At 38.8% G+C, this 18405-nt stretch overlaps 1 protein-coding gene, 1 long non-coding RNA gene and 4 other non-coding genes across 6 annotated transcripts; 1 reads left to right on the top strand and 5 right to left on the bottom strand.

Annotated features, from left to right (window-relative positions):
- Positions 1-336: 336 nt before the first annotated feature.
- Positions 337-409, bottom strand: TRNAA-AGC. The gene has a single exon. It is a non-coding gene; the product is annotated as a tRNA-Ala (tRNA).
- Positions 410-513: 104 nt separating this feature from the next.
- On the bottom strand, positions 514-586 carry TRNAA-UGC. The gene has a single exon. It is a non-coding gene; the product is annotated as a tRNA-Ala (tRNA).
- Positions 587-4367: 3781 nt separating this feature from the next.
- On the bottom strand, positions 4368-4440 carry TRNAA-AGC. The gene has a single exon. It is a non-coding gene; the product is annotated as a tRNA-Ala (tRNA).
- A 3713-nt stretch (positions 4441-8153) lies between these two features.
- On the bottom strand, positions 8154-8516 carry LOC109151259. The gene is made up of 3 exons (XR_002049274.1): positions 8456-8516; positions 8328-8345; positions 8154-8225 (listed from the first exon to the last, which is right to left on the bottom strand). It is a non-coding gene; the product is annotated as an uncharacterized LOC109151259 (long non-coding RNA).
- A 196-nt stretch (positions 8517-8712) lies between these two features.
- TRNAA-CGC lies at positions 8713-8785 on the bottom strand. Its single transcript has one exon. It is a non-coding gene; the product is annotated as a tRNA-Ala (tRNA).
- Positions 8786-11776: 2991 nt separating this feature from the next.
- On the top strand, positions 11777-16829 carry LOC109151196 (CASP-like protein 5C3). Its single transcript, XM_019299114.1, has 4 exons — positions 11777-12185; positions 12664-12796; positions 12896-13024; positions 16494-16829. The coding sequence occupies exons 1-4, from the start codon at positions 12055-12057 to the stop codon at positions 16827-16829; spliced, it is 729 nt and encodes a 242-aa protein (XP_019154659.1). The 5' UTR covers positions 11777-12054.
- Positions 16830-18405: the final 1576 nt, after the last annotated feature.

Here is an 18405-nt window from a genome sequence, read left to right as displayed (position 1 = left end):
AAGTTACCGTTACCTTGTTTCTACCATCCAAGTTGCCGTTACATTGGTTCTAACATCCAAGTTAGCATTACCTTGGTCAAGTTGCCGTTACCTTGGTTCTACCATCCAAATTAGCGTTACCTTGGTTCCAGTGACCCTCCTTTACCTTCATTTTATCGCCACCGTCCTCCATCCAAGTTACCGTTACCTTGGTTCCAGTGACCCTCCTTTGCCTCCATTTTATCGCCACCGCCGTCCACCGTTGGGTCTTCAAAGATTAAAATTTTCGTATTCATTCTTCATTAAACTCTAGTGGTCCTAGGAAACCATTAGTTATGAATTGTTGTAAAATACAATTGGAGATGCGGGGTATCGATCCCCGTACCTCTCGCATGCTAAGCGAGCGCTCTACCATCTGAGCTACATCCCCTTCCATAATCTCATTCATTATACATATATATATATATATATATATATATATATATATATATATATATATATATATATATATATATATATATATATATAACCACATGGAGGTGCAGGGAATCAAACCCCGTACCTCTCGCATGCAAAGCGAGAGCTCTACCATATGAGCTACACCCCCATTAATATGGTTATGAGCAGAAATTATACTAGTATGTTTGTCAATTGGAGTGTTACTGTGGGTGTGACTCGATTTGACTTTGTTCTGGTCACCAGTATCTTTATCATGCTTAGAATTATTCCAACCATTTTGGTTGTTATTCTATATGTAATTCCTTTTTGGTGCCACCATCCAAGATCTGTATGATTCTGTAACTTCCCGTCGTATCTCTAAATTACTGTTACCTTGGTTCCGGTGACCCTCCTTCGCCTCCGTCTTATCGCCACCGTCCTCCCTCGCCTTCCCCTTTGTTAGACCATCTACTACCATCCAAGTTCCCGTTACCTTGGTCGCCACCGTCTCCCTTTCTCCACCGTTGGTTCCTTGCTTTACCTTGGTCCATCCAAGTTACCGTGACCTTGGTTCTACCATCCAAGTTAGCGTTATCTTGGTTCTACAATCCAAGTTGGCGTTATCTTGGTTCTACAATGTAACACCCCAGAATTTTAGAACATTTAAAACTTATATAATAAAGGTAATCCTTATAAAATCCCGGAAACATAATATAAGATTATGGGGTGTTATGCCACACCTGGGCTAGAGAACCCAAGTGCACAGGCAAACTAACTAGGATCCTCAATAATGTCAATACATAAATATGGCACGCAGGCCGAAAGGGAACTATCTACTATACGTTTCACGTCTCTAGCGCGCTCCGGTGTCTACTCATCTGTGCCTGAAAGCCAAATATATCTGTTCAGTGAGAGATGCTGGTAACCCACTCCAACGTGTTGAAATACAATATGTATAGATACAGATATAGGAAAATCATTTTGAAGCAGGAAGATATACTTAGGAGACTCTAGCCTTTAAAACCGGGAATAGACTCAACAAGTAGAGGTAAGCATGTTAACAGTAATAGATAGTTAAGTGACAACGGGGAATAGACTCGACCGTAGCCCTACACACCGCCTGATTACTCAGGTGGGTGGACTACAGCCTTCCTCGGCTTATTGGCCCTACACACCGTCCTGGCGCGTTCAGGTCCGGTGGGTCATAGCACCGAGGCCCATAGTTGGACCTGTAGTCCAAGAAGTAAATCAATTTGGCCTCAGCCACTTCTGAGTCTTAAACCAGGACAATCCATTGGGAGGGGATAGACATATAAATAATCTTACGTGTATTTCCACCCAAATATAAATCAAGAACATCACAATGCAAATTCCCAATTCATCCTAGGGCTCTAATCCCGCCCAAACCATCCAGAACATACTTTATCTTTAACATCAAGAAATATCAAGATTCATCAAGAATCATTATATCTAAATCAAGAACTTCTTTTCAACATCAAGATCATCAAGAAGGCATATAAATCATCTTATCAATCAACAAGATCATAACACAACTATCATAGAAGAATTCATCAAGACACGAGAATATAGAGGGAGGCCTAAGAGGGAGATCATAGCTAAGAAAATAGGTTTTGTTGAGACATGGGTTACCTCTTAGCATTAATTAATTTCCTTGGCTATGAAGAGTCTTTCTTTAAGCTTTCTTCTTTCTTGATTTCTCCTAAAGGGGATTCTTGGAACTCCTTGTGTGGTGAGAGATTATTGTGGTGTAAGATCTAGGTGCCTCCTATGACCCTATATTTATATATATTCCTAAGAGTCCCAATTGGGGTCTAAACACTATGGGCTTACTAATTCTATTCCTTATAGAATTAAGGGGTTGAATATAGGGATGTGGGCCCATGAACTATGGTGGGTCTTTCTTAGTTGATTAATGGGTTTTTAATTCTCCTTTTAGGGCAAGTGATTAAATACTTTGTTAGGGTTAGGGGTCGTAACACGGGGTGTTACATACAATCCAAGTTAGTGTTACCTTGGTTATACAATCCAAGTTAGCGTTACCTTGGTTCTACAATCCAAGTTAGAGTTACCTTGGTTCTACAATCCAAGTTAGAGTTACCTTGGTTCTACAATCCAAGTTAGCGTTACCTTGGTTCTACCATCCAAGTTAGCGTTACCTTGGTTCCGGTGACCCTCCTTTGCCACTGTTTTATCGCCACCGTCCTCCACCATTGTCTATCCAAGTTACCGTTACCTCCTTGGTCCATCCAAGTTACCGTTACCTTGGTTCCGGTGAACCTCCTTTGCCTCCGTTTTATCGCCTCAGTCCTTTGCCTCCGTTTTATCGCCACCATCCTTTGCCTCCGTTTTATCGCCACCGTCCTCCACCATTGGATCTTCTCGAGCTTCAAAGATTAAAATTGGAGATGCGGGGTATCGATCCCTGTACTTCTCGCATGCTAAGCGAGCGTTCTACTATCTGAGTTACATCCCCATCCATAGTCTCATTCATTTTATATATATATATATATATATATATATATATATATATATATATATATATATATATATATATATATATATATATATATATATATATATATATATATATATATATATATATATATATATATATATATATATATATATATATATATATATAATCAAAATCACTTTTAAATTGAATTAATGATTTAATGTCAACAAAACTAACCACATGGAGGTGCGAGGAATTAAAACCCTTACCTCTCGCATGCGATGCGAGCACTCTACCATATGAGCTACACCCCCATTAATATGGGTGTGAGCTGAAATTATACTAGTATGTTTGTCAATTGGAGTGTTACTGTGGGTCTGACTCGGTTTGACTTTGTTGTGGTCACCATTATCTTTACCATGCTTGGAATTATTCCAACCAATTTGGTTGTTATTCTGTATGTAATTCCTTTTTGGTGCTACCATCCAAGATCTGTATGATTATGTAACTTCGATCTACAAATTACCGTTACCCTGGTTCCGGTGAGCCTCCTTTGCCTTCGTCTTATCGCCACCGTCCTCCCTCGCCTTCGCCCTTGGTTAGACCATCTACTACCATCCAAGTTACCGTTACCTTGGTCGCCACCGTCCCCCTTCCTCCACCCCTGGTTCCTTGCTTTACCTTGGTCCATCCAAGTTACCGTTACCTTGGTTTTACCATCCAAGTTGTCGTTACCTTAGTTCTACCATCCAAGTTACCGTTACCTAGGTTCTACCATCCAAGTTAGCGTTACCTTGGTTCCGGTGACCCTCCTTTGCCTCCGTTTTATCGCCACCGTCCTTCACCGTGGTCTATCCAAGTTAGCGTTATCTTGGTTCCGGTGACCCTCCTTTGCCTCCATTTTATCGCCACCGTTGGGTCCTCTCCAGCTTCAAAAGGTTACCGTTACCTTGGTCGCCACCGTCCCCCTTCCTCCACCCTGGTTCCTTGCTTTACCTTGGTCCATCCAAGTTACCGTTATCTTGGTTCTACCATCCAGGTTAGCGTTACCTTGGTTCTACCATCCAAGTTAGCGTTACCTTGGTTCTACCATCCAAGTTAGCGTTACCTTGGCGTCCCCCTCCCTCCACCCCTAGTACCTTGCTTTACCTTGGTCCATCCAAGTTACCATTACCTTGGTTCTACCATCCAAGTTACCGTTACCTTGGTTCTACCATACAAGTTAGCGTTACCTTGGTTCTACCATCCAAGTTAGCGTTACCTTGGTTCCATCCAAGTTACCGTTACCTTGGTTCCGGTGACCCTCTTTTGCCTCCATTTTATCGTTAGGTCTTCTCAAGCTTCAGAGATTAAAATTTTCACATTCATTCTTAATAAAACTCTAGTGATCCTGGGCAACCATTAGTTATGAATTATTGCAGATACTCTAGTGATCATGGGCAACCATTAGTTATGAATTATTGTAGAATACAATTGGAGATGCGGGTTATCGATCCCCGTACCTCTCGCATGCTAAGCGAGCGCTCTACCATCTAAGCTACATCCCCGTCCATAATCTCATTCATTATATATATATATATATATATATATATATATATATATATATATATATATATATATATATATATATATATATATATATATATATATATATATATATGTATATATATATATATATATATGTATATATATATATATATATGTATATATATATATATATGTATGTATATATATGTATGTATATATATGTATGTATATATATGTATGTATAAATATATATATATATATATATATATATATATATATATATATATATATATATATATATATATATATATATATATATATATATATGTGATCAAAATCACTTTTAAATTGAATAAATGTCGACAAAACTAACCACATGGAGGGTGCAGGGGATTGAACCCCGTGCCTCTCACATGCGAAGTGAGCGCTCAACCATATGAGCTACACCCCTATTAATATGATTGTGAGCAGAAATTATACATGTATGTTTGTCAATTGGAGTGTTACTATGGGTCCGACTCGGTTTGACTTTGTTCTGGTCAACAGTATCTTTAACATGTTTGGATTATTCCAACCATTTTGGTTGTTATTCTATATGTAATTCCTTTTTGGTGCCATCATCCAAGATCTGTATGATTCTGTAACTTCCCGTCGTATCTCTAAATTACCGTTACCTTGGTTCCGGTGACCCTCCTTTGCCTCCGTCTTATCGCCACCGTCCTCCCTCGCCTTCTCCCTTGGTTAGACCATACACTACCATACAAGTTACCGTTACCTTGGTCGCCACCGTCGCCCTTTCTCCACCCCTGGTTCCTTGTTTTACCTTGGTCCATCCAAGTTACCGTTAGCTTGGTTCTACCATCCAAGTTGTCGTTACCTTGGTTCTACCATCCAAGTTACCATTACCTTGGTTCTACCATCCAAGTTAGCGTTACCTTGGTTCCGGTGACCCTCTTTAGCCTCCGTTTTATCGCAACCGTCCTCTACAGTTGTCTATCCAAGTTAGAGTTACCTTGGTTCCGGTGACCCTCCTTTGCCTCCCCACCGTCGTCCACCGTTGGGTCCTCTCCAGCTTCAAAAGGTTACCGTTACCTTGGTTCTACCATCCAAGTTGTCGTTACCTTGGTTCTATCATCCATGTTACCGTTACGTTGGTTCTACCATCCAAGTTGTCGTTACCTTGGTTCTACAATCCAAGTTGCCGTTACCTTGGTTCAAACATCCAAGTTAGCGTTACCTTTGTTCTACCATCCAAGTTAGCGTTACCTTGGTTCCGGTGACCCTCCTTTGCCTCCATTTTATCGCCACCGTTGTCCAACGTTGGGTCCTCTCCAGTTTCAAAGATTAAAATTTTCATATTGATTCTTAATTAAACTCTAGTGATCCTGGGCAACCATTAGTTATGAATTGTTGTTAAATACAATTGGAGATGTGGGGTATCGATCCCTGTACCTCTCGCATGCTAAGCAAGCGCTCTACCACCTGAGCTACATCCTCGTCCATAATCACATTCATTATATATATATATATATATATATATATATATATATATATATATATATACATATACATATACATACATATATATATATATATATATAATCAAAATCACTTTTAGATTGAATTAATGTCGACAAAACTATATATATATATATATATATATATATATATATATATAATCAAAATCACTTTTAGATTGAATTAATGTCGACAAAACTAAACACATGGAGGTGTAGGGAATGAAACCCCGTGCCTCTCGCATGCGAAGCAAGCGCTCTACCATATGAGCTACACCCCCATTAATAGGATTGTGAGCATAAATTATACTAGTATGTTTGTCAATTGGAGTGTTATTGTGCGTCTGACTCGGTTTGACTTTGTTTTGGTCACCAATATCTTTACCATGCTTGGAATTATTCCAACCATTTTGGTTGTTATTCTATATGTAATTCCTTTTTGGTGCCACCATCCATGATCTGTATGATTCTGTAACTTCCCGTCGTATCTCTATATTACCGTTACCTTGGTTCCGGTGACCCTCCTTTGCCTCCGTATTATCGCCACCGTCCTCCCTCGCCTTCCCCCTTGGTTAGACCATCTACTACCATCCAAGTTACCGTTACCTTGGTCGCCACCATCCCCCTTCCTCCACCCCTGGTTCCTTGCTTTACCTTGGTCCATCCAAGTTAGTGTTACCTTGGTTCTAGCATCCAAGTTAGCGTTACCTTGGTTCTACCATCCAAGTTACCGTTACCTTGGTTCTACAATCCAGGTTAGCGTTACCTTGGTTCTACAATCCAACTTGGTTCTACAATCCATGTTAGCGTTACCTTGGTTCTACAATCCAAGTTAGCGTTACCTTGGTTCTACAATCCAAGTTAGCGTTACCTTGGTTCTACAATCCAAGTTAGCGTTACCTTGGTTCTACAATCCAAGTTAGCGTTACCTTGGTTCTACAATCCAAGTTAGCGTTACCTTGGTTCTACAATCCAAGTTAGCGTTACCTTGGTTCTACAATCCAAGTTAGCGTTACCTTGGTTCTACAATCCAAGTTAGCGTTACCTTGGTTCTACAATCCAAGTTAGCGTTACCTTGGTTCTACAATCCAAGTTAGCGTTACCTTGGTTCTACAATCCAAGTTAGCGTTACCTTGGTTCTACTGTCCATGTTAGCGTTACCTTAGTTCTACAATCCAAGTTAGCATTACCTTGGTTCAACAATCCAAGTTAGCGTTACCTTGGTTCAACAATCCAATTTAGCGTTACCTTGGTTCAACAATCCAAGTTAGCGTTACCTTGGTTTTACCATCCAAGTTAGCGTTACCATGGTTTTACCATCCAAGTTAGCGTTACCTTGGTTTTACCATCCAAGTTAGCGTTACCTTGGTTCTGGTCTCCCTCCTTTGCCTCTGTTTTATCGCCACCGTCCTCCACCATGCTCCATCCAAGTTACCGTTACCTCCGTGGTCTATCCACGTTACCGTTACCTCCGTGGTCCATCCACGTTACCGTTACCTCCGTGGTCCATCCACGTTACCGTTACCTCCGTGGTCCATCCACGTTACCGTTACCTCCGTGGTCCATCCACGTTACCGTTACCTCCGTGGTCCATCCACGTTACCGTTACCTTGGTTCCGGTGACCCTCCTTTGCCTCCGTTTTATCGCCACCGTCCTCCACCGTTGGATCTTCTCCAGCTTCAAAGATTAAAATTGGAGATGCGAGGTATCGATCCCCGTACCTCTCGCATACTAAGCGAGCGTTCTACTATCTGAGTTACATCCCCATCCATAAATCTCATTCATTATATATATATATATATATATATATATATATATATATATATATATATATATATATATATATATATATATATATATATATATATATATATATATATGATTTAATGTCGACAAAACTAACCACATGGAGGTGCATGGAATTAAACCCCGTACCTCTCGCATGCGAAGCGAGCGCTCTACCATATGAGCTACACCCCCATTAATATAAGTGTGAGCTGAAATTGTACCAGTATGTTTGTCAATTGGAGTGTTACTGTGGGTCTGACTCGGTTTGACTTTGTTGTGGTCACCATTATCATTAACATGCTTGGAATTATTCCAACCATTTTGGTTGATATTCTGTATGTAATTCCTTTTTGGTGCCACCATCCAAGATCTGTATGATTCCGTAATTTCCCGTCGTATCTCCAAATTACCGTTACCTTGGTTCCAGTGACCCTCCTTTGCCTCCGTCTTATCGCCACCGTCCTCCCTCGCCTTCCCCCTTGGTTAGACCATCTACTACCTTCCAAGTTACCATTACATTGGCCGCCACCGTCCCCCTTCCTTCACCGCTGGTTCCTTGCTTTACCTTGGTCCATCCAAGTTACCGTTACCTTGGTTCTACCATCCAAGTTACCGTTACCTTGGTTCTACCATCCAAGTTAGCGTTACCTTGGTCCATCCACGTTACCGTTACCTCCGTGGTCCATCCACGTTACCGTTACCTCCGTGGTCCATCCACGTTACCGTTACCTTGGTTCCGGTGACCCTCCTTTGCCTCCGTTTTATCGCCACCGTCCTCCACCGTTGGATCTTCTCTAGCTTCAAAGATTAAAATTAGTGATGCGAGGTATCGATCCCCGTACCTCTCGCATGCTAAGCGAGCGTTCTACTATCTGAGTTACATCCCCATCCATAAATCTCATTCATTATATATATATATATATATATATATATATATATATATATATATATATATATATGATTTAATGTCGACAAAACTAACCACATGGAGGTGCAAGGAATTGAACCCCGTACCTCTCGCATGCGAAGCGAGTGCTCTACCATATGAGCTACACCCCCATTAATATAAGTGTGAGCTGAAATTGTACCAGTATGTTTGTCAATTGGAGTGTTACTGTGGGTCTGACTCGGTTTGACTTTGTTGTGGTCACCATTATCATTACCATGCTTGGAATTATTCCAACCATTTTGGTTGATATTCTATATGTAATTCCTTTTTGGTGCCACCATCCAAGATCTGTATGATTCCGTAATTTCCCGTCGTATCTCCAAATTACCGTTACCTTGGTTCCGGTGACCCTCCTTTGCCTCCGTCTTATCGCCACCGTCCTCCCTCGCCTTCCCCCTTGGTTAGACCATCTACTACCTTCCAAGTTACCATTACATTGGCCGCCACCGTCCCCCTTCCTTCACCGCTGGTTCCTTGCTTTACCTTGGTCCATCCAAGTTACCGTTACCTTGGTTCTACCATCCAAGTTACCGTTACCTTGGTTCTACCATCCAAGTTACCGTTACCTTGGTTCTACCATCCAAGTTAGCGTTACCTTGGTCCATCCAAGTTACCGTTACCTTGGTTCTGGTGACCCTCCTTTGCCTCCGTTTTATCGCCATCGTCCTCCACCGTGATCCATCCAAGTTACGTTACCTTGGTTCCAGTGACCCTTCTTTGCCTCCGTTTTATCGCCATCGTCCTCCACCGTGGTCCATCCAAGTTATCGTTACCTTGGTTACGGTGACCCTCCTTTGCCTCCGTTTTATCGCCACCATCCTCCACCGGTTGATCCTCTCCAGCTTCAAAGATTAAAATTTTCATATTCATTCTTAATTAAACTCTAGTGATCCTGGGCAGCCATTGGTTATGAATTGTTGTAAGTCAAGACAAAATGGCTCTAGATGCGGATCCATGGCATGATTGTATAGAGGGAGGTGGTAAGGGTGGCACCCCAGAAGGGGACGCTACCTGAGGTTCACCATCCTTGTGCTTTCGTTTGCTTCGTTGCTGGTTGTTTTCCGCGATTTCTTTTTTGTTTTGCTTCCCCTGATTTTTATCGTCTGGAATAGTCTGGGGGCAGCCTCGAAAAATACTTGAGGGCCGCTCTCTCCATCATTAGACAGTATAATCTTGCTTTCTTTTGTATTCTTGAGCAAAAAATTTCAAGTAATGGTACGGATGACGTTTGTATCAAGCTAAATTGTGAAAATTGGGTTAGGGTGGAGGCATGGGCATGAGTCGAGGAATATGGGTCCTTTGGAATAACTCCCTCAATGTCAATATCTCGAAAACCAATTCCCAATTCGTCAAAATTGATATCGAGATTCCTGGAAAAAAATAGTGGAGTCTAGCAGTGGTTTATGGCAGTCCGAGCATGGATATCAGGCGCAGACTTTGGAGTAGTTAAAACAAGGCTGCTTGTAACTTGTTTGCTCCCTTCATAAACAATTGGCCAAACTGTGTCACTCAGCGTGTATTTGGCCATGAGCGGCTTTGAGATGTCTACTTCGATACACACCCGTGCAAATTTTCCTTTGGAAATCAAACTCGTTGTATAATCCACCTTCACGGAACGTCCAACCTTCCTTGCTATTTTCATGAGGAATTCTTCTTCGAAATACTCGATTCAAACCGACGGGAACCTAACCCAGGCAAGTATCTTCTCCGTTACATTGTTTCTTGGATCAAAATTTGGCACCCACTCCTTAACAGTTAGGTAGTGATCAAGAATAATCCATGGCCCTCTGTATTTGGCGATGTCATAATCTCTCATAGATTCGAATTTCGCGATAATGTATTCGTTTTCTAGGGCAATTAGCTCGAACGGCGCCTCTGGTTTCCACAGCTTCTGGAGTCTTTGTACAAGATATGCATAACCTACTTTCCTTCCGAAAACCCTAATTATTAGCGTTTTCCTCCATGGACGTCGGATTCATTCTTTCTCCTCTCTTGTGATTGGGATTATCGGACAGGTTGGGTCGCCTTCATCGTCCATGCCTTCATCATCCGAAACCTCGAATGTGTCATTCTGATCGGTGGTGAACAATCTCGAACAAGTCTTGTTGGGAGTGTCCGCTGGAGTCTTCCACTGGGCGGATTCCGGCGATTTCAGATCGAACGCATCGGGGGTTCCTTGGGCCCCGGCCTCCTCCTAGCCTTGATGGCGATGGTGATTCAAGAGAACTTCTGTCTCTCTTCGACTTCTTGGCACTTCTTTCAGACATTGCATGATCCTCCGACGATCGATTGATCGCCGTTGATGAGGATTTTTCAGAGAAGGTTTCGGCGATTATTTCCATCGGACCATTTTTTCCATAAAGACAAGAATTTTTTAAACATTTTTTTGTTGACCAGTATGAATATTTTTCTTTTAGGAATAAGGTTCAAATTGGCCACTGAACGTAACCTGAAAATGCAATTAGGCCATTGAACGAAAAAAAAGTGCAATTAGGCCATTGAACACTCAAAAAATGTGCAATTAGACCACTGAACTCTCCAAACGTATGCAATTTTACCGGATAGCAGGTTACCATCAATTTTAGCAGGTTACCTGCTTACGTGGCAGCTTAGTTGGCATTTTTAATAATTTTTAAATAATTTTTAATAATTAATTTTAATAATAAATTTTTATAAAAAATTAGAAAAAAATAAATAAAAAATAAAATAAAGTCGTTTTTATTTTTAAAAAAAAAATTTAATAAAAAGTTATTATTAAAATTTATTAAATATTAATTAAAATTTATTAAAAATGTCAACTCAGCTGCCACGTAAGCAGATAACCTGCTAAAATTGAGGGTAACCTGCTATCAGGTGAAATTGCATATTTTTGGAGTGTTCAGTGGCCTAATTGCACCTTTTTTTTCGTTCAGTGACCTAATTGCATTTTCAGGTTACGTTCAGTGGCCAATTTGAACCTTATTCCTTTCTTTTAACTTTATTTTTACTTAAATACACAAAGAAGTCATTTTTTAGTCTCCAAACGAATCCTTAATTAATATATAGAATTGGAAGCTAGTGATGATGGACGGAAGCTTACTAGGGTTTCTTTATCCGGTGAAAATCTTATGCAACGAAATGGATTTTGAGATGATCCCCGACGAGGATCGCAGACTACTTTATCATTTAAACAACTTTTTGGTAAGTATTAAACGAAGCCAACCGTTACAGATCGTCCTTAAATTAATCTCCTTTTTGGTCTCTTTCATTCCAGGCCAGGATGATAAACGTGGCATGGCGGGTCGTTCATCGTGTTATCGCCAGATCAGACATATCTGGCCAAAAAGACACTATAAAAGAGCGGCGGCGGTGCTAATTGGAGAAGAAAACGAAAGGCATAATGGACTTGATACCGGGATCGTTAGGGACTTCCGCAAGTTTGTATATGAGAGTGGTTCAGGCTATGACCTCCGTTGCCGGCCTGCTTTTCCTGTTCTCCGGTGAAGGCTTCCGTGAATATCCATCCTTCTGGTATCTTGCTTTACCTTTGTATATCTTGATTAGGGTTTTCTCCATTTCTCCGTTTCCTTCCTGAGATAGGTGTATCTGCTTAATTTTCTGTTTGATTGGCTTACTTGTTATACGTTCTTGGTTGTAGATTTAGGGTTTAGGGTTCATAATTTTTTTTGGTGGCGAAGCAGCCACTACCGGGTGTGCATGAGTGATCTTAGCAGGTAGCCTGCCTTGATTGACTTGTTCTCTAGATTTAGGGCTTAGGGTTCATAATTTTTTGTTGGGTGACGAGAGAAACATGTCGCCACTTCAGGAGGTGTGCACTCTTGTGATCCTGCCAGCAACCTGTCTTATGATCTTAGCCAGTAAAGGATTAGCATAAGTTGTTCATAGATGACAGCTCAAATCAAGAATGACCAATAAGATTGTGAGTTAAACTTGAAACTTTGGTAGTCAATAGCCTAACTCCTTGAGTTATTATTCTTGTTTCTTGCAGCCTTCTGGCCACTGTCTTGACCTTGATCATACCATGGAGCTTGTTTTGGGCCACTGTAGATTGTCTATATGTTTTCATCCAAAACCCTGATCACCAACCAAGTACTATCCTGACAATCATTATAATTGATATGGTAAGAGCATTCTGTCTATTAGTTACTAGCAAATGACAACTTGTGAACATTAATTTCGATTTTCAATGATTTATAACATTTCCTATTCCATAACAACAGATGCTTGCATTCTTGTCGCTTGCTGCATCCTGCTCAACTATTAGCTCAACAAAATTCTTGTTCCCTGATGACATCTCCTGTGTCCAAGTATTATGCTTCCGATATCACATCTCAGCTACTGCAGCCTTTGTGTGTTATATACTGATGTTTGGCAGTGTTCTCTGCAACCTGTGGATGTTTCCTAGGTTGTAAAAAATACAAACCATACTAGCTATGGACATTATACATATATATCATATTACTAATGTTTGTCATTGGTTGGTAGTAGTTGTATGATAATGGCAACTTTTTAAGAACTTTGCAATGTATGAAATTCAAAGATTTGTATTGTGAACTAGTTCGTGCTCATTATATTCTATCCCATCTTATGTGTATGTGTCTGATTCAGTTAACAAGGATTTGTATCGTGAACAGTTCATAGAGATTAGAAAGTACTCATTTCGTCCCATTTTGTGTCGTGTCTGATTCAGTTAACATGGATTTGCATTGTGAACCAATTCATATAGATTAAGAAGAACGCATTTCGTCCCTATTTTATGTGTATTTGGTTCTGTTAACAAGCTTGACTAAGGTTATTCACAATTCATATTTTCATACAATAAATAAAAAAGAAAGAGCTGGTTTAACTGAATAGTAAACGAGATCTAAAATGAGACAGGAGTATTAAATATACAAAGTTTTCACAGTACAAAGAACCAATTTGCAGCATGGCAAACAATACAGGAAACTTTTACAAATCTTACAAATAACTTCATTCCATCAATGGAAAATCTAATCTTTCCTTCCAGTTTGGTTTAACTAGGTGCAAGCAAGCAAGCGATGTTTTATGGAATAGTATTGATGTAAGACAACTTTGAATATGATTATGGAAATTCAAAACATATTTATAGAAATTATGTTTAGGAAAGTCTTAATGTCTTATACTTATGAAAGCTAGGCTAGCTATTTTTTATATAAAATTCTTGAAGAAGGTTGGAAAAAAAGGGGTTGCAAACGGATTTAATCTAAATATGATACAGGGTGCCGTATGGTCCACACAATATTATGTGAATCATAACAAAAAATACATTTTTAATATACTAAATATACATTATTTTTGTACTGAATGTACATTATACAATATAATGTACACTCAGAACAAAAATAATGTACATCCTCTGAATACAATGTACATTATTTTTATACTGAATGTACATTATTTTACAGTAGACAAAATATGGTCCACACAACTTGTGTGGACCATGGTCCATACAATAATGATTGGCCTACTACACTTAGGGCCTGTTTAAGACACCTCGTGGTCTAACCAAAAAAAAAAATAAATAAATAATAATAATAATCAATTTTTATACCGTTCATACAATCTTTTCATCGTTCTTGAGGTCCTTCTTCTTCTTCTTCTTCTTCTTCTTCTTCTTCTTTTTAATTTTTTTATGATTTATGTATTATATTGTGAATTTATGCTAATTTGATCTGCCCTTGTTTAATAGGCAAATTATTGTGTGGACCATGATCCATACAATTGTGTGGACCATGAATATCAGGTACATTTTTAATATATTAAAGGAAAAATGGCACTTTTCCACCCTGAGTTATATACCTATAGTATTTTTTCCCCCTGAATTATTGAAGTGGCTGTTTTTCCCCTTGAAATGTTAAATGGACATATTTATCCTTTAAATAAATATTTCATTTATTTTTTTCTTCAACAAATTATGACCATAATTTGGTTCAAACCAAACAAACACTATAGCAACCAAACTGAAATATTCCAATTACAATTTAGAATCGAAACTCAATATTTAGAGTTTATTAAAATCGTGAACTGGAATGGACGGTTCATGTTCCGAACTGAAAAAATAAAATACATTTATTGTTGAATTTAAACTATTTTAAAATAAAAAAATAAAATTTTAAAATAAAGACAGTTCAAAATCGCGAACCAAATCCGAAACCGCCGGTTCACGGTTCAAGATTCAATTTTTTTGATACATAATTTTAATAAATTGACATCTAAATATTGGGTTCTAGATCTGAATCATAACCGGAAACTTTAAATTCGATTGCTTTAGTGTCCGGTTCAGTTCAAACCGAACCGTGGTCATCCCTACGTATACGCAATAATTTTTTGAAGAAGTAAAATAAATAAAATGTTTACTTTAAGGGTAGAAATGTCAATTTAATATATCGGGGGGAAAAGCACCACTTTTTAAATAATTGAGGGGGCTAATGTGTTTACCTAAATAATTGAGGGGGGGAAAATGCTATAAGTATATAACTCAGGGGGAAAAAGTGTCATTTTCCCTATATTAAATGTACATTATTTTTGTACTGAAGGTAAATTATTTTTGTACTAAAGGTACATTATATAAAATAATGTACCCTTAGTATATTAAAAATGTACTTTTAAAAAATATACCTTATGTACAAAAATAATGTACGCTTAGTATATTAAAAATGTACTTTTTATTTATGGTCCACACAATTGTGTCATTTGTGTGGACCAATGTCCATGCAATAATGATTGTGTTTAATAGGCAAATTATATCGTGCACTAGGGCGCACAATGTATTGTGCACCCTGACCCAAAACGACGTCATTTTGTAACCTTTTTTTTTTGGAAATTCCGTTTACCGTGTCTACTGTTAACTTCTTAACAAAAAAAATTCATGTTTCAAATGTACATAATTGTATAATAGAATGCACATAATCTTTTTTGAAAGGATAATACACATAATCTAACATAATACAAATAAACTCTTAACATAATACACATAAACTCTTAATTCTTAAAAAAAAAAAAAAAAAAATCCCATGTTTTAAATGTACATAATTGTATAATAGAATGTACGATAACAGAATACACATAAACTCCGGCGCGTCAACTCCCCACACAACTTAACAAAACAACGTCGTTTCGGGCAAGGCGGGGCGCACAATGCATTGCGCGCCCTGCTGCACGATATAACGATTGTGTTTAATAGATCATAAAAACAATAATTATGTACTATCAAACAAAATAATTTGATTTTCAAAAAAAATAGGTTTGAAACATGAGGATATTGTAACTGACAGGGATAAGGTGTTCCTTAGCAAATTTTGGCAGTCAATTTTTAAGTAGCTACAAATACAATTAAGCATGTTCACTGCCTATCATCCCCAATCAGATGGCCAAACTGAAAGAGTCAATAGATGCATTGAAACATATCTAAAGTGCATGGTGTCCAACAAGCCAAGGAATTGGGCCAAGTGGTTGCACATGGCAGAATACTAGTACAACACTAATTTCCACTCCTCCATGCAGTGTACACTATTCCAAGCTCTCTATGGCTATCAACCACCTATGTTGGCTTTAGGAGTTGGGCAGAAAAGGGAAGAGGAAGGGTGGATAGCTGAAAGGGAAGCCTTTCTAGCAATACTCAAAGATAACCTAAGAGTGGCTCAACAGAGAATGAAATAGCATGCAGACAAGAAAAGAAGTGAAAGAATATTGCAAGTGGGGGATTGGGTTTATCTGAAAATCCAACCCTATAGGCAAACTACAGTGGCTGTGAGAACTAACATCAAGCTCTCATCTAAGTACTATGGGCCCTATCAGGTGATTGCAAAGGTGGGGCCTGTTGCTTACAGATTGGCACTGCCAGCAGGTGCACAAATTCATCTTGTATTTCATGTTTCACGATTGAAGAAGAAGGTTGGGGATCAAATTGTGCCTCAGCATGAGCCTCCTTTGGTAGGGCAAGAAGGGGAGGTGCTTGCTCAACCAATTGCAGTCTTGAACAAAAGGTTGATCAAGAGGAATAATAATGCAGTGACACAGATCTTGGTTCAGTGGGCTAACTTTCCTGAGGAGGCTGCGACCTGGGAATATTACTACCACGTTACCAAGCAATTTCCCACATTTGATCCTTGGGGACAAGGATCCTTTGAATGAGGGAGTAATGTAATGATCGCAGATGAAGCTAAGGGAATTGAGTAGAGGGAACGACGTCGTGTGATAGCAGGCAGTTGGAGACGTTGCAGAAAAGGAGTGAAACATTGTCGTGTGAGTAAGTGGTTAGCTAGCCGTTATGAAGCAATCAAACGGTGTCGTTTAGTAGTTCCTTAGCCGTTGTATAAAAGGGAATAATTCAATTGTAATGGGCATGTTTTTGATGAATGATAACTGAATTCTGTTCTCTCTCAATCTATCTCTTCTCACCTCTCTTTCTACTCTCTTTCTCTCTTCTCGGTTCTCTACAAACCCTAAGGTCCGTTACATGCCCCACTTCTCACTTCAATCTAGATCTCCGTCGTTGTGAGTTCCCGAAAAGCATACAATAATCTCTAATTTTGTTATGAAGATTTTTGTTATTGTACTCATCTGTATGCATATAATTTAGAAATTTGAAGAATTTTTCGATCAATCACTGAAGCATGCTTTCTGATTTTCAATTTTTAATTGTTCATATTGTGGGAGAGATTTGTGAGTAATCGAACAAGTGCTTCTCCTGCTGTTGCGATTTGCGAAGATATGTTTGGTTTGGACTAGGGTTTTCTCGCTGTCGTCACAGATTTAGGAAGTAAATTCAACATCATTACACACTTTTATTATACTAAAATGCATGTCAGCAATGTGGATTGACAACCCAGAGGTGACCTGCGAAAAAAGCTCATCGAACAATTTTAGGAGGTAAGTTTGTCCAATTACATTATATTTTAGATGATAGGGAGAATTGAACACTTCAAGGTAGTAGATGGGCATATTTGACACTTCTTCCTTATTATTATTATTATAAAAAATACATTGTTGTTGTTTATAAATGATATTTTTTTTGTGTTTTGAATATTTATCTCATTTCTATTCCTTAAATTATCAAATATTGGAATACAATTCATAAAGTCTATTCCTTTAGCTAACCAAGCAATGGAATATATTTCCTATTTTACTCATTGTCTATTTTATTCCATATGGAAAAGCTAGCTTTTTATTCTTTTAAAATTTATTTCGTAAACCAAACATGTTGTAACTTCGATTTGTTGCATTGTGGGTTGTGTGGCAGTAGTGCATTGCTAGGTCGGGGCAGTGCGAGTACACATCCTGGCTTGTGTAATGCTGCATTATGCCCCATCCTATGATGGCGGTAACTCAGCTTGTGTAGTGCTGCATTATGTCCCATCCTGTGATAGCAGTAAGTCAAGCACGCTTAACCACTTATGCTTACTTTCCAGGAGATCACCTATCTTGTGATGGCGGTAAGTCCAGCATGCTTAATCATTGCCTATCTGATTGTCATATCCTACTTAAAATAAATTGGTGATAAGTAGGTGAACATTAACCATTTAACCACAATCCTCTATTATAAGCCACAACACCACGTCTCAAAGAGTAGAGGGGCTGAACTTGGCCAACCCAACCAACGCACAATTATTATTATTATTATTATTATTATTATTATTATTATTATTATTATTATTATTATTATTATTAGTTGTGAACTACAATATGCCCATATTTATCTATAGTTTGA

Source organism: Ipomoea nil, unplaced genomic scaffold, assembly GCF_001879475.1.
Source record: "Ipomoea nil cultivar Tokyo-kokei standard unplaced genomic scaffold, Asagao_1.1 scaffold2283, whole genome shotgun sequence".
Taxonomy (NCBI): Eukaryota; Viridiplantae; Streptophyta; class Magnoliopsida; order Solanales; family Convolvulaceae; genus Ipomoea; species Ipomoea nil.
Note: the sequence above shows the minus strand (reverse complement) of the source record. Positions and strands in the feature narration are given on the sequence as shown.

Excerpts from the sequence above, each read along its gene's own strand:
- LOC109151196 (XM_019299114.1), top strand. The coding sequence starts at position 12,055 with ATGGACTTGATACCGGGATCGTTAGGGACTTCCGCAAGTTTGTATATG. Across the intron at positions 12,186-12,663 it reads CGTGAATATCCATCCTTCTG|CCTTCTGGCCACTGTCTTGA; the intron begins GTATCTTGCTTT and ends TGTTTCTTGCAG. Across the intron at positions 12,797-12,895 it reads CAATCATTATAATTGATATG|ATGCTTGCATTCTTGTCGCT; the intron begins GTAAGAGCATTC and ends CCATAACAACAG.